General features: G+C 44.1%; 1 protein-coding gene across 1 annotated transcript; it reads left to right on the top strand.

The window, feature by feature from the left end:
- Window positions 1-15,562: 15,562 nt before the first annotated feature.
- Window positions 15,563-16,810, top strand: LOC136469496 (secreted RxLR effector protein 161-like). Its single transcript, XM_066467669.1, has 2 exons — window positions 15,563-16,034; window positions 16,683-16,810. Exons 1-2 carry the CDS (start codon window positions 15,563-15,565, stop codon window positions 16,808-16,810), a joined length of 600 nt encoding a protein of 199 aa, XP_066323766.1.
- Window positions 16,811-22,058: the final 5,248 nt, after the last annotated feature.

The raw sequence follows: 22,058 nt of genomic DNA, 5'->3' as shown, positions 1-22,058 counted from the left end.
CGGCTATTTCAGCCGATCCACTTGAGCTTTCACACATATAGCATGTCTTTTGAAAAGCCTATCAATGTATAGATGGTTTTACGGATTCTTCAATTTTAGTTTGTTATTATCATCATAGCTGCCATCGATCCGGTCGAACTTTACTGTTGATGGTAACAGATTAGATTTAGAGGATTTGTGGATCCATTCGTACTAGACAGTCGATTTGTTCACATGTTATATCCTTTCTCATTAGATTCATCAGCTCAATGCTTCACAATGATAATATCCACCTAGCTGATGATTTTACTTACACCTACGTGTGTTTACACCAAAATTTGGAAGGAGTCTCATGGAGATTTAAAAAAGCTCCTGAAATCATGTCATCAAGGAAGCAATTACGTGTAGATCGGAATTAGCTGATTCGAATGCAGCACCAAGATCGGCTTTCTTCAAATAGCGCTAATGGATAATGACAAAGGCTATGTTCGGTGCTAGGACGAAACATGTTGGACACTACAAAAAGGGAAAGATTAGAGTCCAAGTTATCTTAAATTAGGAATGTTTTCTCTAGGATCAAAAATTGCGATGAGTCATGCTTAGACAGGAGTCATGCGTAGGTCCTAGGTATAAATATCAAACCCCGGCTATTGTAAAGAACAACAATCAATCCAATATACAAGTTATTTACTTTTTCGACTCTGGCCACCCATTAGGAGTAGGAGTAGAGTAGATCTTGGCGTGTTCTTTAGCAAGTATGGCTGCATCGATCCGGTTGACCTCCACTGCTTGTTGTAAGTACCATCATGGCTTATACCTCTGTTCGTACGGCTGCATCGATCCAGTCGACCTCCACTACGACTCTGGTATAAGTTAGTTATCGACTCTTGCCTAGTTCAAGTATGGCTGCATTGATCCGGTTGACCCCAAATGCATGAACTATATCAAGGTCAAGTTATCGGCTCTACCATAGAATTGCAGTCTTTGGTAGATTCATGAAGTTACCGATATTGCTTATTGCTTTCATTATTTATCTAAATTACAACAATATAACTCTACCCGATTGGGATTGATCTGGATCAGCCTTATATCTTGCTTAGCCCATTGTTTGTTAATCTAAAACTGATCTAATCTATACCTTAAAATGATGAGTTATGTTTTATCGGCTGTTTTATGTCAATCTTGATCATGCATAGTGTGCGGTTAAAGCATATTGCGTCTTGAGTAGATTTATTGGCTAGCGAGAACCATTCCATGGCCCGTTCACACGGCCTGTGTGATTCTACCTCACACCCCACTGTTAGCACCGTGGAGTGGGGATCGTTATTTGATAGATCTATTCCTGATAAGGCATTACTTTAACTATGCGTTATGCCTGAATTAGCTATTTTAGCCAATATCGAGTACTTTCATGAACAGTTCGCATCATGAGACTATTGTAGTAAAGATAGGTTGAAAGATATGTTAGCCCTATGATCTTATTATTGTATTACGGCCTGCATGATTCTGTCTCATGCCCCACTAATATTAGTAATGAGTTAGGGTCATCGAGTCTATTGTTATTTCTACAGCCTGCATGATTCTGCCTCATGCCCCACTGGTCATAGCGATAGATGATATCTAACATGTTCATTAGATTTATCTTTATTAAACGATTAAGTGATGTTGAATTGTTTCTTTATATGAAAGGAGTTCAGTTGCTTGTACTCATTGGCTCAGCATAAACCAATTATTGTTGACATCTTATTGCCATTGATTAATATCTACTCAAATATTGACATTTATCTTGAATGATAACCGATTCTATTTATACAACCCAATGAGCTTTTAACTGATTTATTCTAATGAATATGCTAGAATAGGCTGTTTAGTCGATCTCCTCTCATATCGGCTCTCAGAGCCGCACATTCGGGACTGTCTGGCAACACTGATAAGTTCTGCCCTTAATTACTGATGAGCTTTCTCTCCTTGTCAATTACAGGGTCAAATTGACTGGCATGTCTTGGGAGGAGTATGTAGGATTGACCACCTCTACGTTGAAGCTAGGCGGATCTACAGCTTCATCGAGTAGACCCTTCTGGCTTGCTGCGTGTGTCCTCGGCATGGGACAAAAATTCTGTGTCGACACATGTCTCTAGCACGCCTGGTGGGACACCACAATCATTATGGTAGTTCACAACAACGACAACATCCTTATGATGCATTATGAAGATCTACCTGATGGGGATAAGGGTTGTAACACCTCGGGTGTTTAAATATTAAAATCTGACATGTCATCATATGCATTGCAAAGCATTTGGCATTTGGTGAAAACTTTGAGATGCATACACTAATACAAGTTTATATTTATGTGGTATGTGTTGCATTGTATTGTTTGACTCAAGTTCAAAGCTTGTTTGGATTTTGAATTTTTCGAGAAAACCCCGCTTTTCAGCATTTAAATCCTACCCTGAAAATCCATTTCAAAATTTAAGCATATTTTGGGGTTGAGCCCAAAAGCAAAAGTGTAGAGCTTGACATGTTATACAAAGTTTGTTTTTGGAGTTTTTCAAGTTGTTTAGAAAAATATGGAGTAATTCAAAAAGGCGTAATTCGTTAAATTTCCCTATTCAAATTCAAAAGTTCATTTCAAAATCTAGACTGAATTAGGGGTTGGTTATAAAAGCAAAGTTGTAGAACTTTTGATTTTGAACAACTTTTGTTTTTGGAGATTTTTGAGTTGTTATGAAAATTTGAGAGTAATTTGTGAATTTTGGCGAATGGCAAACTTGTAATTTTGGTGAACAGTGTCCACCGCTGAAGCTACATTGCCGGCGTTTCCTTCTTCGGCGTTCCAGGCACGGTCGTGGCCGTTTTGGCATCACGCTAGCGTGGTGAAGGCCACAGCGTAGCTTCCTCGAGCTTCTTGGCTCCCTTTATAGCCTGAGCCGCCGTCGTTTTTGCCCTTTCTTCTTGCTCTGTTTTTCCCGTCGCCTTGCTCATCTCCGGCGAGCCCGCGCCGTCGTTGTTGTGCTCCACCGTCGCTGATAAGCTAGTTCCCGCTTCGCTTACTCCTTGCGCATCCAGCCGACCCACCAATTCGGCTTGTCTTCGTCGGGAACTCGAGTTGTATCGTCTTCTTCCTCACGGCCAGCAACTCCTCCGCCGAGCACGATTCGCCGCGGCCAGAGCTCCACGGTGCATCTCCGTCCCTGGTTTTGGTCGATTCCATTTCGTTTCGATGCTGTGGTACTTAATCCATAGTTGGTTGCTCATTTTGACCACTGCAGTCGTCGGTTCTTCCTCACCGACGATCTTTGCTCTGCCGTGATCACCGTGATCGTCGTCACGCCTCAGCGTTGCTTCTCCGACCTCGCTCCTTGCTTCAACGCGTTTGGGGTGAGCCACTGGTGCTTCCTAGATCCCTTGTTTAAGCTCTACCGGTTGCACACAGCCGGCGTAGCGCTGCCGTGCCACCGCGTCCGCCATGGCCGACGACGAGCTAGTATAGGGCCGTAAACAGTGTTGATAAGGACGTCAATCGATGCGCCTAGTCTTGGTGATCATTTTGGTACGTTGGTCGTCGCCGTTGGACTCACCGTCGATGAGATATCGTCGGTCAGCGCCATCGCCGTCGTAGTCAAACGCGTGAGGTTAGGGATGACAGGTGGGATCCGTTGTCAGTGACTCAGCGTTCAAATGGATTTTTCTATTTTCAGATTTGAATAAATAGTGTCTGTTTTTGTTATTTTTGTGTAGATTTATTTAGAGCTCCAAAAATTATGAAAATTTTTGTGTGACTTCTCTGTGATGTATAGAATTTAAGAAAAATATGAAATAATGTTTTTCAGTAATTTTTGAATGTGATAAAAATTGCTCAATTTATTAATAAATGGATTTCTATGATTTTTCTAGACTTATTTAATTGTCCAAAAATTATGAAATTTGTTTTGCCACTTACTTATCATGTAATGAACATGTACTAAAATTTTGAGTTCAATTAGAATAAGTTGATTTATTTCATAATTTTGAATTAAAAAATTAATTCATAAAAGCAAATAGTAACCTTTAATGATTTAGGTTTTGTTTGAAATTTTGGATTGAGTGATGACCTTGGGTCATTAGTTGATAATGATCCTTGGCAATTGATGTATGTGTTACGAAAAAGATTTAGTCTGTTTGACTTGCAACTATACCGCGAAGGAAAGTTGTATTCAAATTATTAATTTTGCATCCATCATCAAGCATCATGTTTCGTATTTCGCATCATGTTAAACATGACATTGTTATTACGTGTAGTGAACGAAGGTGAACATGTGGTAGTTAATCAAGTTGTTGAGGAGGTTAATCCGTCTGTTGAGGTCGGATCGAATACTTGTGAAACGTCGCAGGAACCAGACTTTTCCGTCAACGAAGGCAAGCCCCGGATGCATACAACCCTACCTTGTGTTTTATAAATTAATTTCGCTTTTGCTTTCTGTACTGCATTAAGTGATTAGGAGTTAAGTAAGAGCCTAATTGGTGCATTACCACCCTTGTTATTCCATATTTACCATATTACCAGTTTTAAACTCGTATATGCCTAGTTTTGCTTAGCTATGCGTAGAACGATGAAAGTCGGGTGACTACCTGCCACCTGCAAGTTTTAAATGGAACATTGGTTAATTATGTTAGCATGTGATATGAGAATGTGGAGTAATAAATCTAGACCGAGCGGACTCGGTGTGTGTGAGCCACAAGACATGGAGGTCTTGTGAGTGGGTTCTTTTCGCCTGTGTCGATTAAGGCCCGTACCGTTGTTGAATTGCATGAGGTGAGACTTTGTAGTACTAACCACATACTTCGGTAAGCCTTCACTCAGCTATCCTATTATGAGAATGGCTACCCGCGCACTGGGAGTGGAGAGATGGCGAGAATAGCGTGTACCCACGTGGCCATGGGCTGGAATGGTGGAGTACTGTATTCTCGGGTGGTGTGGACCCGTTCTTGTTTTAGAGGATCCGAGGGTAGGTTGGTATATGTAGGTCGGGGACCTGCATATGTCGTGTGGTTTGGAATTCCCAGCCGGGTTTTATAATCGGTTCGAATCGTCGTTGCTCCTCGGTTATGGAGACTCAACTCACTGTTCATCATCGTAGAATTAATAACTAGAACTTGAATAAGGCTTGTGAAGGTGTTGGATATGAAGTTTCATGATCTCAGCGCAGATCGTGTCAGCTTTGTATATAATTCTTATGAAGTTTTCTATATAAAAGAATTTTGTTAAAAGAACTTTTATGCAAAAGAACTTTGATCATTGTTAAAGCTATACCTTGAATCCCTGAGCCTGCATTCCTAAGTTATCAGTTAATATTTCGGTTAAGTCTTGTTGAGTACTTTTGTACTCAGGGTTTGTTGACCCTTGTTGCAAGTGAGCCTCATGAGCAGATCTGTTTTGGATCGTGCTGCATGACTATTGTTCGTTCTGATGATGAGAAGTAAATATGTGATCCTTGGGCAGGATGTTTAATTTGTGTGTTATGTATATGTTAATTATGCCACTCCACTACTACTATGGTTTGTAATAATTATTGAACTTAGTTTGTAAGGTTTGAAACAACTAGTTTGTAAACTATGTTACCGTAAGACTTCCGCTGTTTTTACTCTGGTGTTGATATTTGAATAAATGTTGTAATACTGCAATGACTCTGTAATGTGATCCTGCTCGGAAATCATGGATGATTCGGGGTTCCCCGAGGACACTCGACAGTCTTTTTAAGTTAATGGAAACATATGCTTAGATGTCAAAGGTCGTCGGACAGTGACAGGTGCATGTGGGCCCTATAACTTAGGAGGTTCTGCCACAAGGGTATCATCAGCATAGCTATAGAAGAGTTTTAGAACTAGTGTTTGTAGTCCTACACCAAAACACGTGACAACACAATTGTTCAGAAATTTCCACTACTAAGAGTTCTGTTACACATGCAGATAGACACAACTGAAGCTGAAGACAGGCGTTTCTTTAAGGAAGTTGTAGACAAATCTGTTCATGATGCTATATCAAGCCATAATGAAGCTTTCATGGACATATTCCACAATGCCATGAGAGAGGCAATTCATGGGTTTCAAGTTGGTCAAGGTGGGCCGGCTTATTACAACATTCTAGATCCATCGACCCAAGGGACCAATCAAGTCGGTACCATCCATCAAAAAGTAGCACCAGCTAGAAATGGTGATGTCCAGATAGTTCAGGGTTCATCTGAATAAACTTAAGGAACTACTGCAAATCAGACACAGTACAATCCTGGACCATCAGTACAGCATGTGCAACAGCCGGCAGGGCAAAGTCAGAACTAGGTGATCAATTTTGGCACATTAGGGCATGTACCATCGTTGGCTCAAAAAATAGCACCATCAATTCAAAGGATTCATAGAGATATAGATCCTTATGTCTATAATCAGAGACTTCAAGCAGCAAGCCAGCAAAGGACCTAGCAGATTGAGATTCCACAAGGGTATCACTATGACATAGATTATAACACCCTCCATATGATGCCAAATCTAGGATATCAAGGCATCTAGGATTTCAATCCACAGATGGGTCAGCAGGTGCAGAGGAATCCAAATCCACAAGCTGATGAATTATTGCTGAGGGTGACCGAGATGATAAAGAATCAGTTCGGTCTAAAGCCAAAAGGGCTGACCTTTTCATACAAACGCCTATATCTAGAATGGTATGATTTGGTCGTTCTTCCCGCAAATTATAGGCTCCTAGAATTCACTAATTTCACTGGCCAAGATAGTACAAGCACGATAGAACATATTAGTCAGTATCTTACATAATTGGGCGAAGCGTCAGTTGAGGATGCCCATCGAGTTCGTTTCTTCTCTTTGTTCTTATCAGGGCCAGCCTTCACTTAGTTTTCATCATTGCTAGTCAATTCCATTGCAATTGGGCTGACCTGGAGAAGAAGTTTCATACATATTTTTACACTAGGACTGGAGAAAAGAAGATTATCGATCTGACAACTATAAGACAGAAGACCAATGAATCAGGCACTAAATTTCTTCAGAGGTTCCGAGAAACCAGGAACCTGTGTTTCTCCTTAAACTTGGCCAATGATCAACTAGCTGCTTTAGCTATTCAAGGAATGTTGCCGATATGGAAAGAAAAGCTGCTGGGGCAGGAATTTGACAACTTGGGTCAATTGGCTCAATGAGTAGCAGCGCTCAATAGCCAATTCTAGAGTATGCGCAGAGATACCCGGTTCTAGAAAAGTGCCATAGTAGCCGAAGCTTATGATCCATACTTAGTCGATGACGGCTATGAAGATGAAGAAGAAGAGGTTGCTGTAGCTGAATGGAATTGGGACAAGAAGACAGTAATGGTGCCAAATCCTTGGGGAAGAGGAGTCGAGGAGAGCTATGACTTTGATGTTACCAAATCAGATAAGCTCTTCGATTTCTTCCTTGAGAAAGGGCAGATCAAGTTGCCCGATGGTCATGTCATGTTGCCCTTGATCAATTAAAGAATAAGAAGTTTTGCAAATTCCATAATGCTACTTCTCATTCCACCAATGAATACGGAATTTTCCAGTAGCATATACAGAGGGCCATTCAGCAGGGGAGGCTCAAATTTAATATGCCTCAGAAAATGAAAGTTGATGATAATCCTTTCCTAGGAGATCAAAACATGGTTGATGTTGGGTTATTCAAAGGAAAAACTAAGGTCCTAACATCAACCAAATCAAAAGAAGCTTGAACAGTCGATCTTAAGATGCAAATATCGGCTGATGAGTACAAAAAGATTAGAAAACGTCGTGCTGAGCAAAAGAGCCGATACGAGCAGGGGAAGACGTCAAAAGTAGAGACAATAAAGCCGTGGGTCACATCTCAGATTCTGTTAAATAAATGGCAGCAGCAGAAGGAAAAGGATTATCAGCGTTGATTAAAAGATCAAGCATACCAGCATCAACTGAAACAAGATAGGTATGAAAGGGAACAAGCTGAATTACATTGGAATTGTCCTTTCTTCGGACATTGCTAGAATGAAGGTTTGAAGTTGCCTACCAGACATGACTATCCAGAATGCAGCAATCAATATCGGGAGTATAGGCAGTCTCAAACCAGCCGCCGGTCTATCCATGCTCAAGATGAATATCATCGTAATAATATGGATCAGCGCTTAAAAATAAAAGTGTTTATGATCAGCTTGGAAAAAGAGTCGTTGATTAGGACTGGGCTAATCATGAGGAGGAAGGCACTAAAAGAAGATATGTGTGGCAGGAAGGCTAGTGGTGCCCAGAAGGTTTAACAAGAAGCCAGAAGAGAAGGGTGCAACGCCTAAGAAATAAAGAGATGGAACAGGCTCAGGCATCCGGTAAAACTCAAGTGTGGCGTACCAAGCAAATAGCCGATAGGAAGCAACCATCGGCTAATATCCAAATGGCTTTTCTATTGCCATCGGAATTCAGAGCTCCGGTAGATCAAGAAGTTTATTCGGATTTCGATTAATCAGAGTATGAGGAGATAGTTGCCAAGTTAACAGTTGTATAGCAAGTAATATTTGACAAACCTGTCAAACATCGGCACTTAAAAGCTTTATATATGAAAGGTCTTGTTGATGGGAAGCCGATGAACAAGATGTTGGTAGATGGAGGTGCTTCTATCAATCTTATGCCTTACACTACTTTTTGTAAACTTGACAAAGGACCAGAAGATCTGATGGAGACTGGTATGATGCTTAAGGATTTGGAGGTAATACATCTAAGACCCGGGGGCAATAAACGTCAAACTAACAATCGTAAGCAAGACTCTGCTCACCACGTTCTTCGTCATCGATGGAAAAGGGTCATATAGTTTGCTCATCGGTTGTGACTGGATTCATGTGAACTGTTGTATACCATCAACCATGAATCAATGTTTGATTCAATGGCATGGAGATGACGTCGAACTGGTTCACGCTGATGAGTCCGTGAGCATCGCAATAGTCGATCCAGTCTTCTGGGAACTAGGAGACTTCAAATGTTTTTCTGGCAAGTCATGGGAAGGAAGCTTCATTAAGATCCACAATGAAAGCCAACAGCTGATGCAAGTGATCAGCTCTGAGGGTTTGTTTTAATAGAAAAAATCATGGCTTCACATTGGCCATTGGATTAAAAGAAAATTAAGCGTTGAGTCTTAGAGATGGGTTTAGGCTAACGTATGTGAATGCTAAGTCAAAGTGTGAGTGCGATTCAGAGTTAATGGATTTCTTAAAGAAGTTCTATTTTGCTTAAAAGGACGCTTGACCTGGTTGATTGATCATTTGACCTTTGATATGAAAAAGTTCTACGGGATGTTATCCTAACATTTGATCAACACTTGATGGCTGATTCGTTCTCGGCTCTAATAGCCGATACCAGGAGGGTATCGCCTCTAGTTCAAAAAATGAGAATCTTCAAAGACAATAAAAGCCGATACGATATGTATCGCCTATAGAGCAAACTAATCAAAGAATAGGAGAATTGTACTAAGGCACATTCATGAAAGAACAAGAGTCTTTGTTCATCAGATTACCCTAAGTACAAACTAATCAAAGACCTTATTCACCACATCCTGAGCGGATGTGATGTTTACTATGGCCTCCACTGCCATGGTGAATTCTTCAAGAAGGTCCTCATGCTCCTTAGGTCCATCGCCCATTGGGAAACTGGTCTCCATGGCGTGGAGCTCGTACCTAGTTTGGACTTGTGCCGCGGTTAGCGCCACCGCCGCACCATGACGAACGCCATGGAGGGCAATCTCCTAAACGTGGGCCAAGATGTCTTGGAGACGAGCGGCGATAGGGGAACCCCGCGCATTGATGGCATCTATAGCCATGTTTGCCGCCAGTTGGAGAGACTCCAACTGCATCGTCAGGGCTGATGATCATAGAAACAAGGGAACTATCAAGATAAAGGCAGTGAAAAATCAGAATGAAGACATCCCCGAAGATCATCTCACCTGTCACCATAGCGTTAGACTCAGCTAGCCACGCTCAGATGGCGCTGGCCTCCTCCTTAGCTGCATGAAGGGCGGCCTGAGAAACCCCGAGGCGAATCTCCAGTTGGTCATTCTCCCAAGTCGCCTCGAAATAGCGATTCTGAGCCATCCTCCACTCATGAAGGTAGCGTCGAGCGTCGTTGCCATTGTAGGAGTCGGAGGAATCCGACGACAAGGCCAGCACAGAAGATGTGGCATCAGAAGGCCCGCCGGCCTTGGGAAGAGGACGGAGACTGTCATTCACAATAACCTATAGGCGAGTCAGAACTATTCATCATCATAAACAAGAAATGTCAATCTCACCTCATGCGTCTAAGACGCTGGTTCATCGGTATATTTTCTTCTGGGATTTCCTTCGCCGTGCGCTTGCCTCGGTTGTCTTCGCTGGTCATGAAAGATGATTGGATCTATGAAAGGGAAAAGGAAAACCACTATAGGACTTCAGTGGGCGGAGAAGAGCAAAGAAACAGTTATGAGTGGAGATGTGTTCGAGGCTGAAACCACCGGCTGGTATTTGAAGACCTGAAGCAAAGAGGTGGATGCCTCAGGATGTGTAAAAGGCAACCGCAATTAATGGAAGGCAAAGTGCCACTTCACTAATGCTGATGGGAGTACGACATTGAGCAACTAAAGGTAGAAAATCGAAGGGTTCTCTTAATAAAAGTCGTATTTTCAGACTTGATTGGATTAGAAGTCTAGGATCGGCTGTATCAAATCAGCTCTTTAGCCGAAAAAAGAAGCGTAATTAAATAACAGAGAGTATTATCGATTCTACACAAGATACGCGTTGACATGCAGATCTCAAGTCTGAAACATCATGGGTCGCTCTCAATATTTCTAGCCGAATAGCATCAGCTCCTGAGATCTATTTTACTTCTTCGACTGATCTAGGGATGCTCTCAAAGACGTACTTACGACGGACAAAAGCAAGATAGCTGGTATGGTCACCTAATCGGGAGAAACCTTATCGGATCAAGCGTTGTGCGCTTGGTACATTTTGGAAACACTGAGAGAAGAAGAAGAATTCAACAGAGCAATCAAATGGGGAATATTTGAAGGAATATTACCCTAACATTTGGATTAATACTTGACAACCAATTTGCTCGGTTGACAACTGTAATAGCCGATACCAGAAGGGTATCGCTTCTGGTGCGAAAATACACCCAGAAGGGTAAAAGCCGGTACAATGTGTATCGCACGCAGGAGCAAAGCAAACATGGACAGAGTAATGCATATAAGTATGAAACAAAAAGAGAAAATCACTCAAGACAGAGGAATTGTTTGCTAATATCACCTATTACAAACTACAGGCCTGAAAACACTTTGGCTATTATATCATCAGCCTAGGAGATAAAGGTGGTGTTGGAGAAATCCTCAACCAAGCGCTCATAATCTCTAGGGTATCCGATGGCTGAAGCCCCACGGGGAAGAAGCTAAAGATCGTGGCCAGAGTGAACTTGCGCAGCAGTCAGCGCCATGGCAGCACCATGATGAACACCATGAAGAGCAACTTCTCTGACGCGGTTTGGGATGTCATACAAACAAACCACTAGAACGGTGCCCCTGGCATTGACAAATCCTATCGCATAGTCCACAGCTAAACGAAGGCTTTCCAGTTGAGCTGATAGATTTAAAGGATTTAAGAAAGAGGTGATCAGGATCTTGGAGGCAAAAGTTAAGAAGACATAGAAAATTATGGTAAATGTCTCACCAGCGATTATGGCTTCAGCCTTGGCTAGCCTCTCCTGCACTAGGTTGGCCTCAGGAGGTGATCGGCCCTAAACTATGGCCATAGCCGACTCTGCAATAGTGAGGCAGTCGACAAGTTTCTCGCTGGTCTGGTCGATGGAAGCGATCAAGTCGTCGTCATCTCTTGGCTGCCTCAGATAGCGGGGAAGCTGGCGACAAATTGGTGCTGAGGATGACCCCGAAGGCTGAGCGGAGTCAGCCCATTGCTCTAAAATAATAGGAACATCGCGAAGTGCACCCTCTTGACGAAGGATGCACTGGCGCGATGAAGCAGATCCATCGAGAGCCTCCACAACAAATCTATTGCTGTTCTTCATAATCTCAAGCCTATGGAAAAAGCAGAAACTATACTAAGGATACAGGAGATTTGAGACGAAGCGGTAGTTTTTCGATCCAGAGCCATGTCCCGTATATATAACCTGGGAAGGCGAGAAGATAGACTTCATCGGGGGTGTAAAACTAAAAGCAGGGATGAAAACGGATGGACGCTCCAAAAGTTCAAGGGACGGATAACGAAGAGATAACAAATTTGGACTTATTGCTTCCCCGAATTACAAAATATCATGGGGCGGATACAAAAATTTACATTGACTGGAGACCAACCCACCGAGATTTCTTTGGATTGAAGGGAGTCCAAACCCTCAGAAGGCCGAAGGTCATCAGGAACCAAATCATGGCGGCCTATTGATAGAATTGTGCCAGAAAAATGGGAAAGACTGCCCAACAGATGCCTAGCTAATTCCTTGGTGAACTGTGGGAAAGAAGCATGTGGCTTTCATGGCGGGCATTTGGTGGAATGAACAAGGGAAAGGTGTCCACACATTTTAGCCCTTGCAAACACTAGAACAGCTCTACGAGCATGGTGAGAAGAGGTGATGTCACAAGACTTCTTCTAGCCGCAGTAGCTGATTCTCTTGCTCGACAAGGCGCTAGAATGAGCGACACAATCACCCTATGCACAAGAATTCTTCTAACCGCTCAAGATCTTCATAGCAAGAGAATGGACCATGGAGGGTCTGGCGGAACTAGAAGCGTCTGAGGGAGCAGATGAAAGGAAAACATGGCTGAATTGTTGAGTTGCTCTCACCGGGGTCGGATAGGCATTTTATAGCCGGCCCGAGAAGATGTATCCAAGTGCCCGTGAAGTAGTGACGCTCTTGTAAAAAGTTTTGAGGCATGGGCTCACGAGTGGATGCAAGCAGCGACAAACAGAGGACCCCAGATCAAGGTTCTCTACCTATGACTGTGAACCAATCAGGGATACAAACATGATAATTTTGGAATAAAATTACTTTTATCCCAAAATTAGGGGGCATGTGTTTACACCAAAATTTGGAAGGAGTCTCACGGAGATTTAAAAAAGCTCCTGAGATCATGTCATCAAGGAAGCAATTATGTGCAGATTGGAATTAGCTAATTCGAATGTAGCACTAGGATCGGCTTTCTTCAGATAGCGCCAGCGGATAACGACAAAGGCTACGTTCGGTGCTAGGACGAAACATGTTGGACACTACAAAAAGGAAAAGATTAGAGTCCAAGTTATCTTAAATTAGGAATGTTTTCTCTAGGGTCAAAAATTGTGATGAGTCGTGCTTAGACAGGAGTCATGCGCAGGTCCTAGGTATAAATATCAAACCCCGGCTATTGTAAAGAACAACAATCAATCCAATATACAAGTTATTTACTTTTTCGACTCTGGCCACCCATTAGGAGTAGGAGTAGAGTAGATCTTGGCGTGTTCTTCAGCAAGTATGGCTGCATCGATCCGGTTGACCTCCACTGCTTGTTGTAAGTATCATCATGGCTTATACCTCTGTTCGTACGGCTGCATCGATCCAGTCGACCTCCACTGCGACTCTAGTATAAGTTAGTTATCGACTCTTGCCTAGTTCAAGTATGGCTGCATTGATCCGGTCGACCCCCACTGCATGAACTAGATCAAGGTTAAGTTATCAGCTCTACCATAGAATGGCAGTCTTTGGTAGATTCATTAAGTTACCGATATTGCTTATTTCTTTCATTATTTATCTAAATTACAACAATATCACTCTGCCCGATTGGGATTGATCTGGATCGGCCTTATATCTTGCTTAGTCCATCGTTTGTTAATCTGAAACTGATCTAATCTATACCTTAAAACGATGAGTTACGTTTTATCGACTATTTTATGTCAATCTTGATCGTGCATAGCGTGTGGTTAAAGCATATTGCATCTTGAGTAGATTTATTGGCTAGCGAGAATCGTTCCATGACCCATTATCACGGCCTGTGTGATTCTGCCTAACACCCCACTGTTAGCACCGTAGAGTGGGGATCGTTATTTGATAGATCTATTCCTGATAAGGCATGACTTTAACTATGTGTTATGCCTGAATCAGTTGTTTTATCTGATATCGAGTACTTTCACGAACAGTTCACATCATGAGACTATTGAAGTAAAGATAGGTTGAAAGATATGTTAGCCCCATGATCTTATTATTGTATTACGGCCTGTATGATTCTGCCTCATGCCCCACTGATATTAGTAATGAGTTAGAGTCGTCGAGTCTATTGTTATTTCTACAGCCTGCATGATTCTGCCTCATGCCCCACTAGTCATAGTGATAGATGAGATCTAATATGTTCATTAGATTTATCTTTATTAAACGGTTAAGCGATGTTGAATTGTTTCTTTGTATGAAAAGAGTTCGGTTGCTTGTAATCATTGGCTCAGCATAAACCAATCATTGTTGACATCTTATTGCCATTGATTAATATCTGCTCAAATTACAACATTTATCTTGAATGATAATCGATTCTTCTTATACAACCCAATGAGCTTTTAACTGATTTATTCTCATGAATATGCTGGAATCGGCTGTTTAGTCGATCTCCTCTCATATCGGCTCTCAGAGCCGCACATTCGGGACTGTCTGGCAATACTAGCAAGTTTTGCCCTTAATTACTGATGAGCTTTCTCTCCTTGTCAATTACAGGGTCAAATTGACTGGCACGTCTCGGGAGGAGTGCATAGGATCGACCACCCCTGCGTTGAAGCTAGGTGGATCTACAGCTCCATCGAGCAGACCCTTCCGGCTTGCTGCGTGTGTCCTCGGCGCGGGACAAAAATTCTGTGTCGACAGTGTGCATTATACTTGTCAACATAAAATCAATCGTGACCCGCAAGCTTTACCATTCGTAACAGCCGATTTCCTCACGTATCGGCTATTTAGTCAATTTTCCTATTTGGCTGCCCCCGAAGCGGCACACTTGGAACTGTCTGGGCAAGACCGACATGATCTCCCTTAAATTACTAATAAACTTTCTCTCCTTGTCAAATGGAGGTCAAATTGAGTGGCACGCCTCGGGAGGATTTCGCAGGGTCGACGGGTCTTGCGATTGAAGCCAAGCGGGTCTCCGGGCTCATTCTAAGCATATCCTTCTGGCTTGCTGTGTGCTCGGCACATCGACACGTTTTTGCGCCGATAGTGCTCCAACTGCGCAAGGCCCTCTATGGGCTGTGGCAGGCCCCACGAGCATGTAATGCCAAGCTTGACGCCATGCTGGGCGATCTTGGATTCATGAGGTGCGCAACCGAGCACGCGCTCTACACACGGCAACAGGGAGGGAGGAGCTCGTCGTCGACATGTATGTGGACGACTTGATCATCACCGGCACGCGTGCGGAGGACATCGATAGCTTCAAGCGCGAGATGGCGCCTTATTTTCGAATGAGCGATCTCAACACGCTCTCCTACAACCTTGGCATCGAGGTGAGATAGGGGAAGGAGGCGCTCATGTTTGGTCAGAGCGCATACGCCTCGAAGCTGTTGGAGCGGAGCGGCATGGCTGAGTGCAAGCCATGCGTGACTCCGATGGAGGAGCGGCTGAAGCTAACAAAGGCTAGTACTGCGGCGAAGGTAGATGCAACACTCTACCAGAGCATCATCGGTGGTCTACGCTACCTAGTCTACACGAGACCGGATATTGCGTTTGTCGTGGGCTACGTCAGCCGCTTCATAGAGGATCCCCGAGAGGATCACTGGGCTGCAGTGATGCGGCTGCTGCGCTACGTCAAGGGGACGGTAGATCAGGGGATCGTCATCCCCAAGACCAGCGGGAGTAGGCTGCAGCTCACTGTGTTCAGCGATGCAGACATGGCGGGGGATATCGACGGACGGCGGAGCACTTCTGGCGTGCTCGTCTTCCTCGGGTCGGCTCTAATCTCATGGCTGTCGCTGAAACAGAAGCTGGTGGCGCTGTCCACATGCGAAGCCGAGTACGTGGTGGCGGCCACAGCGGCGTGCCAAGCTGTGTGGTTGTGCTGGCTGCTGGGCAAGCTGACCGGTGTGGAAGCTCACCCACCAGCACTGATGGTGGACAACCAGCCCGCCATCGCCCTCGCAAAGAATCCGGTTCTCCACGACCGGAGCAAGCACATCGATGTCAAGTTTAACTTCCTCTGGGACTATATCGATGGAGGACAGATCATCATGGAGTTTGTCGAAACTGGTCGGCAACTCGCGGACGTCCTCACCAAGCCGTTCGGCCGTCTTCGGCTCATGGAGCTGAAGAAGATGATCGGCATGGAGGGGGTTCTAGGGTTAGTAGAAGGATTAGGGGAAGAATTATTAAGTAATCTGCTGCTCCCCTTGTGTGAACGGACGTTAGGGACAGGCGGCGCCGAAAAGGGCTCCCTGTTGTTGCACTATAGCAGCTGCAGGGATAGGCGCCAAATGGCTCTCCTGCCATACTGTAGCCACAGTAGGGGCATGTGTCAAAGTCAGCCCTGCTGTCACATCTAGTCACTATAGCAGCATGGTAGCCTGACATGCCTATGTACTAGGATTAGATGGGTAAAATTATATATATAGTTTGCCACTGCAACTCAGTAAAGAGAGCGAGTTCAGTTTGTCATCTCCTCTGCAGAGCTCTGGACAACGCTGGTGCTTGTGCTATGTGTACTCTGTTCTCCCTTCTTTCTTCTACCTCTAGCCATAGTGTTTGGTCGGCAACAACAGTACGTGGTCAACAACGGTGGTGAGTGGTCGACTCACCCTGTACCGGTGATCCAGGGGCTAACAGAGACACTCCGGGGCGGTGGTCTTATTTCAAGGACATGATGAATTACTAATTATCCTGTCTAGTGTGGCCGGCAGCGCTTTAGGAACAGGAGCTTGCCAATAGAGCATGCCCACGTTGAATTCGTAACTCCGATCGACTATGTATACATAAAGACGAAGGGGTGGTCCAGCGCCAGGAAGCCTCGTCTGAATGGTGTAGGAAGAGTAGCCTACAATGATCCTTGCCTGACAGCAGCTAACGCCAGCGCAGGTGCCGTTTCCGAAACCACCGCTATAGGGCGTTATTGACGGGCAGATAGCTTTTTGCAAGAACTGATGACCAAGTAGTCGTATACACCCCCCGGATGCTGACCTCGAAGTCGCACCCTATCGCCTGGAGCATGCTTGTCGACTCCGACAGCAGGAAGTAGGGGCTGTCCCGTGGGAGCCCGAGCCCCCATGTGGTGTTCGTGGTGAGGCCACTGCCCACTGCCATCATGCTGAAGCTGCAGGCCGGGGCTGTTGATGCGCACCGTGCTGTTTTCGAGAGAGATCTCCAGCACCTGCACGGTTCCGTCGCCGAGGAACAGCTTGGACTGGTTGCAGGTGAGGTTGAAGCCGGTGGCGTGGTAGCAGCCTGTCTCCATGTCCATGCCGAACCGGTAGGGGATGCTGATGTTGCCGCAGCTCCTGGTTCAGTAGTTGTTACTGCCCAGCAACCCAAGTGGCTGTTGTCGCATCAGCTGGTGGTACTGCCGCGGCGCCAAACGCCGGGATCACCATCAGCAACAACATGGCCACTACAGAAGCAGCAAGTGCTAATACAGCTTTTCCACTAACTACCTTCTTGTTCATGTGTGTGAGCACAAATGGAGAAGTAAATTAACAAACTAATTTAAGGGCTCTTCAATTTGTTTGGCTATGGAATTAAGCACTACTCATGCATCTGCCCTCTATAAATAGGGCATGATATACGGTGTTTATAGTCAGTGAACGCTTCTCTCCTTGATTGACGTCATATATGGAGCTAGTGCTTAATTACTCTTCCAAGTGGCACCAGCGCAGCAGAAGGTGCTGCATGCCGAGAACTCATGACATCGCCCTCATTGGTACAGAGACGGTCTTTACTCCCGGTGGGGAACCCCCTCTAGTCTCGGTTCTTCACCCGGGAGCAAGCATCCGGGACTAAAGGGGGATCCTTTAGTCCCGGGTCAGGAACCAGGACTAAAGGGGGACCTTTAGTCCCGGTGGGTAACACCAACTGGGACTAAAGGTGCCTCCTGACATGCAACGAGGCCGGCACCCTTTAGTCCTGGTTGGTAATACGAACCGGGACTAAAGGTTTTTTTTTTCTTTTTTCTTTTCTTTTCATTTTTTTGTTTTCTTTCCAAAATAGGTTTTCGAAGTCGTATTGTACGCTGCTAATAATACATTTATACCTGCGTATAGTATGTTTCGGTTCAAGCACAATGAACATATTAAATCACACAATTCAAGCATAGAAATATATATATATATGCATATGTGTATTTTACATTATATTATTTTATGTGCATATATTACAAAAGATTGCATTACAGTTGTTGTGATATAACAAGTTTCCTCTCATCCTCTAGCTTGGCTTTCATGTCAGTGTTGGGTCGAAGTAGAACTCGCCCTTGGAATCGATGACCTGGTCATTAAAAAATCCGGCTATAGACTCTTGAATTGCTTTGATTTGGTCTTGTCGTATGACCTTTTCCTCCAACCATCGAGCCTACAGGTTTGAATTAAAGGAAAATAAATTAATATATGTACATACATATATATATATATATATATATATATATATATATATATATATATAAAGACATAGTAACACAATCAATAATAATAATTAAATGAATATATAGTGTATTTTTAACGTACTTTGAGTCTCTCTGTAGGAGTTCTTTGGGAGAGCTCTTTGATAAACTTGCAAACATAGTAACCACAGTAGTTGTTCCCCTGTTCCTGCCTCAGAAACCACTTTACGAGAAAAAGATTTGTCATACAATCTGGTGATTCGGTGAAAGCTATATGTTTAATTAATAAAGATGTTCGTTACCGCTCGGCAGAGAACATGCTCGCCGAGCTGAACACGGTCCACAAGTTCAACTAGTACGGATTTTCTATAATTTTCTAACTATTTTCTAAGTTTTTCATTTCATAAAAAGTTAAAATAAAATGTTTAGTCGCGGAGTCCATAGAAATCACCATATTTTGACCTAGCAACGCATTTTCAATTGTCATTGCGTTGCATTGCACCCCGGACCGGACTCCGGACAATAAAATACTATGGTCGATCGATGCCGTTCTTTGTCGTACAGTCGCACGGCGACGGTCGACGGACCCATTCAACCACCAAATCTGTCAGGCCCGGCTGTTCGGGCGTATCGTCAAAAGAGAACGGATTTCCTTCCTATTGCACGGCCTTGCATTGCATCTGTCATACCAGTCGGAGGCACTAGTCCCTATACTCATTTTTTAATACACTATAAATTTCTCATTTTATAAACAAATAAAATAAAAAAACTCTAAAATTCTCTATATCTCTAAACAATGAAGTGTGCTATGCATGCTACAAATGAACGGCGAATACTAGTTTTTAATAGCTACTTTAACCTTCCTTCATGTAAATATGGAAGCTTGAAGTGATTTTGAGCTCAAATTGCTTACAAATGAAAAAAAAACTACAATAAAGAACCATATATATATAGTGAACAAAATGAGATAAGACAATGGTGAAAAATGAGAGTATGAGATTGGTAACATTTACAACTAAAGAATCGACGGAGGAATCGAAGAAATCGACGGAGGAATCGAAGAATGGATGGAGGAACAATGGAGGGAGGAAGCAAGAACACTAGTGCAGTGAGCTTCAAAATGTGCTGAGCTTGGGTTCGGAGAGGAAGAAGGAGACAGCCAGGATATAAAGGGGACCTTTAGTCCCGGTTGGTGGCTCCAACCGGGACTAAAGGTCCCTCCCAACGGCTACTGCGCGAGACAGAGGTGGCAGAGACCTTTAGTCCCGGTTGGAGCTACCAACCGGGAGTAAAAGTCTACCTTTAGTCCTGGTTGATGGCTCCAACCGGGACTAAAGGTCCCTGCCACCTCTGTCTGGCGCAGTAGCCGTTGGGAGGGACCTTTAGTCCTGGTTGGAGCCACCAACCGGGACTAAAGGTATCTCTAGTCCCGGGCGCAAAAAATGCTAGGACTAGAACCCATTTTAGCTGAGGATCAAAGGACTGTTCTCTACTAGTACCTGATGGTCATGCTCTCTAATGGCCGTCCAGCTCAATTTCACTCACTTGCCCTCCATGAACTGCATGCGTACACTACGTACGTCGGCCATGAATCACAGCGTACTACGTACTACGCCGGCCGCCTGACTGCCTGAGGATGACATATATATCACACATTGAAAGAATCAAGATGCCCAAGAGAAGGGGTGAATTGGGCTAATTCTAAATTCTCTTGCAATAATCAAATCCTACGGATAGCCCAATTAACCCCTTGTGCCTAGAAAAGTGTTTATATCAAACTAATGCACAACAACCTCGCAATCTATGTTCCAAACTTACTCTAGCAAGCAATTCTATGGATGTAAAACAAGTATTGAATTGCTCAAAGTAAATACTCAAAGTAAGTGCTCAAAGTAAATAGAGAGAGAAAGGAACGCGGCGATGTTTTGCCGAGGTATCGGAGAGTCGCCACTCCCCACTAGTCCTCATTAGAGCACCCGCGCAAGGGTGTAGCTCCCCCTTGATCCGCGCAAGGATCAAGTGCTCTCTACGGGTTGATTCTTCGACACTCCGTCACGGCGAATCACCCAAAACCGCTCACAACTTGAGTTGGGTCACCCACAAGCTCCGTCGGGTGAACACCAAACTCCCAATCACCACCAAGCCGTCTAGGTGATGGCGATCACCAAGAGTAACAAGCACGAACTCTCACTTGACCACGCGAAGCCTAATGAGAAGATGGATGCACACTTTGCTACTCTTGATTTGCTAGTGAGGCTACTCTCTTGGATTCTCAAATCACAAACACCTCACTAGGACCTTGCTCTTCTTGGCACTCACAAACGTGTTTCTCAGCTGTTGGAATGAGCAAAAGTTGCTCCACTCACGAGTGGAGCTTCTATTTATAAGGCAGCCTGAAAAACGAACCGTTATGAGCTTCTGCGGGATGACCAGACGCTCCGGTCGTGATGACCGGACGCTCCGGTCAGTTCAACCCGCGAACCAGTAGTAAAGAGTCGACCGGACACTGGCAGGGTCCGGTCAGCACTGACCGGACTCGTCCGGTCGCATAAAACCCTTACTGGAACCTTACTGGACTCGACCGGACGCTGAACCCTCAGGGTCCGGTCAGTATTGACCGGACACGTCCGGTCGCACTTTCTCAAGTCTAGACCCTTACTGGAGTTGACCGGACGCTGGCCCTCAGCGTTCGGTCACATGACCTTCCAGCGTCCGGTCACACCAGACTTGATCACCTCAGTCAAATGAACTGACCGGACCCTGCGGCCAGCATCCGGTCGCACCGGAGCCAGCGTCCGGTCAGTGTTTGACCCTCCATTCACTTCCAACTTTCGAACATATGTGAATGAAGTTTGCTCCAAAGGATCTTAGGCATTCATGGGAGCTACCTAGAGCTAGTTTTAACAAGTGTGCACCACACCTAACTCACTAGACTCAACTAGGTCAAGCTACCCATTCATACCCCCCTTCATAGTATGGCAAAAGGAAAAACAAAGTCCTAAACTACTCTAAGTGTCTCTCCAACTCCAATTGACACTTAGAACTAGTCATCCTTAACCTTGCCGTCCATCCTTAGAAAACCGAAACGATTTCAATCGTAGGGGCATGACAACCTCGATTGCCCAATTGATCTCCATTACCATGATCTAACTTAATTGCCTCTGCAAAACACACGTTAGTCATAGTAATCTTGTATTGACATTAATCACCAAAATCCAGCTAGGGGCCTAGATGCTTTCAATCTCCCCCTTTTTGGTGATTGATGACAATACCACCTCGAGTATGTTATGGAGTGAGGTTTTTAGACGGGCTTGATTCATATAAGCTTTTGTCAATAAGAACAAAAGAGTTAGTCAAGCTTATATGACCCAAGCCAACACAATGTACTCAAAGGATATGAATTAAGCATGAGTACAAATAACAAAGCTCATTTGCTTCGAATTATAAACACGGAAGCAAAAAGCAAATGAGCATTACACAAGTGATATGACATATAGATAATGCAAAGTTGAAGTCACACATGT

Source organism: Miscanthus floridulus, chromosome 8, assembly GCF_019320115.1.
Source record: "Miscanthus floridulus cultivar M001 chromosome 8, ASM1932011v1, whole genome shotgun sequence".
NCBI classification, from domain to species: domain Eukaryota; kingdom Viridiplantae; phylum Streptophyta; class Magnoliopsida; order Poales; family Poaceae; genus Miscanthus; species Miscanthus floridulus.
This window is presented reverse-complemented; position numbering and strand designations above follow the sequence as displayed.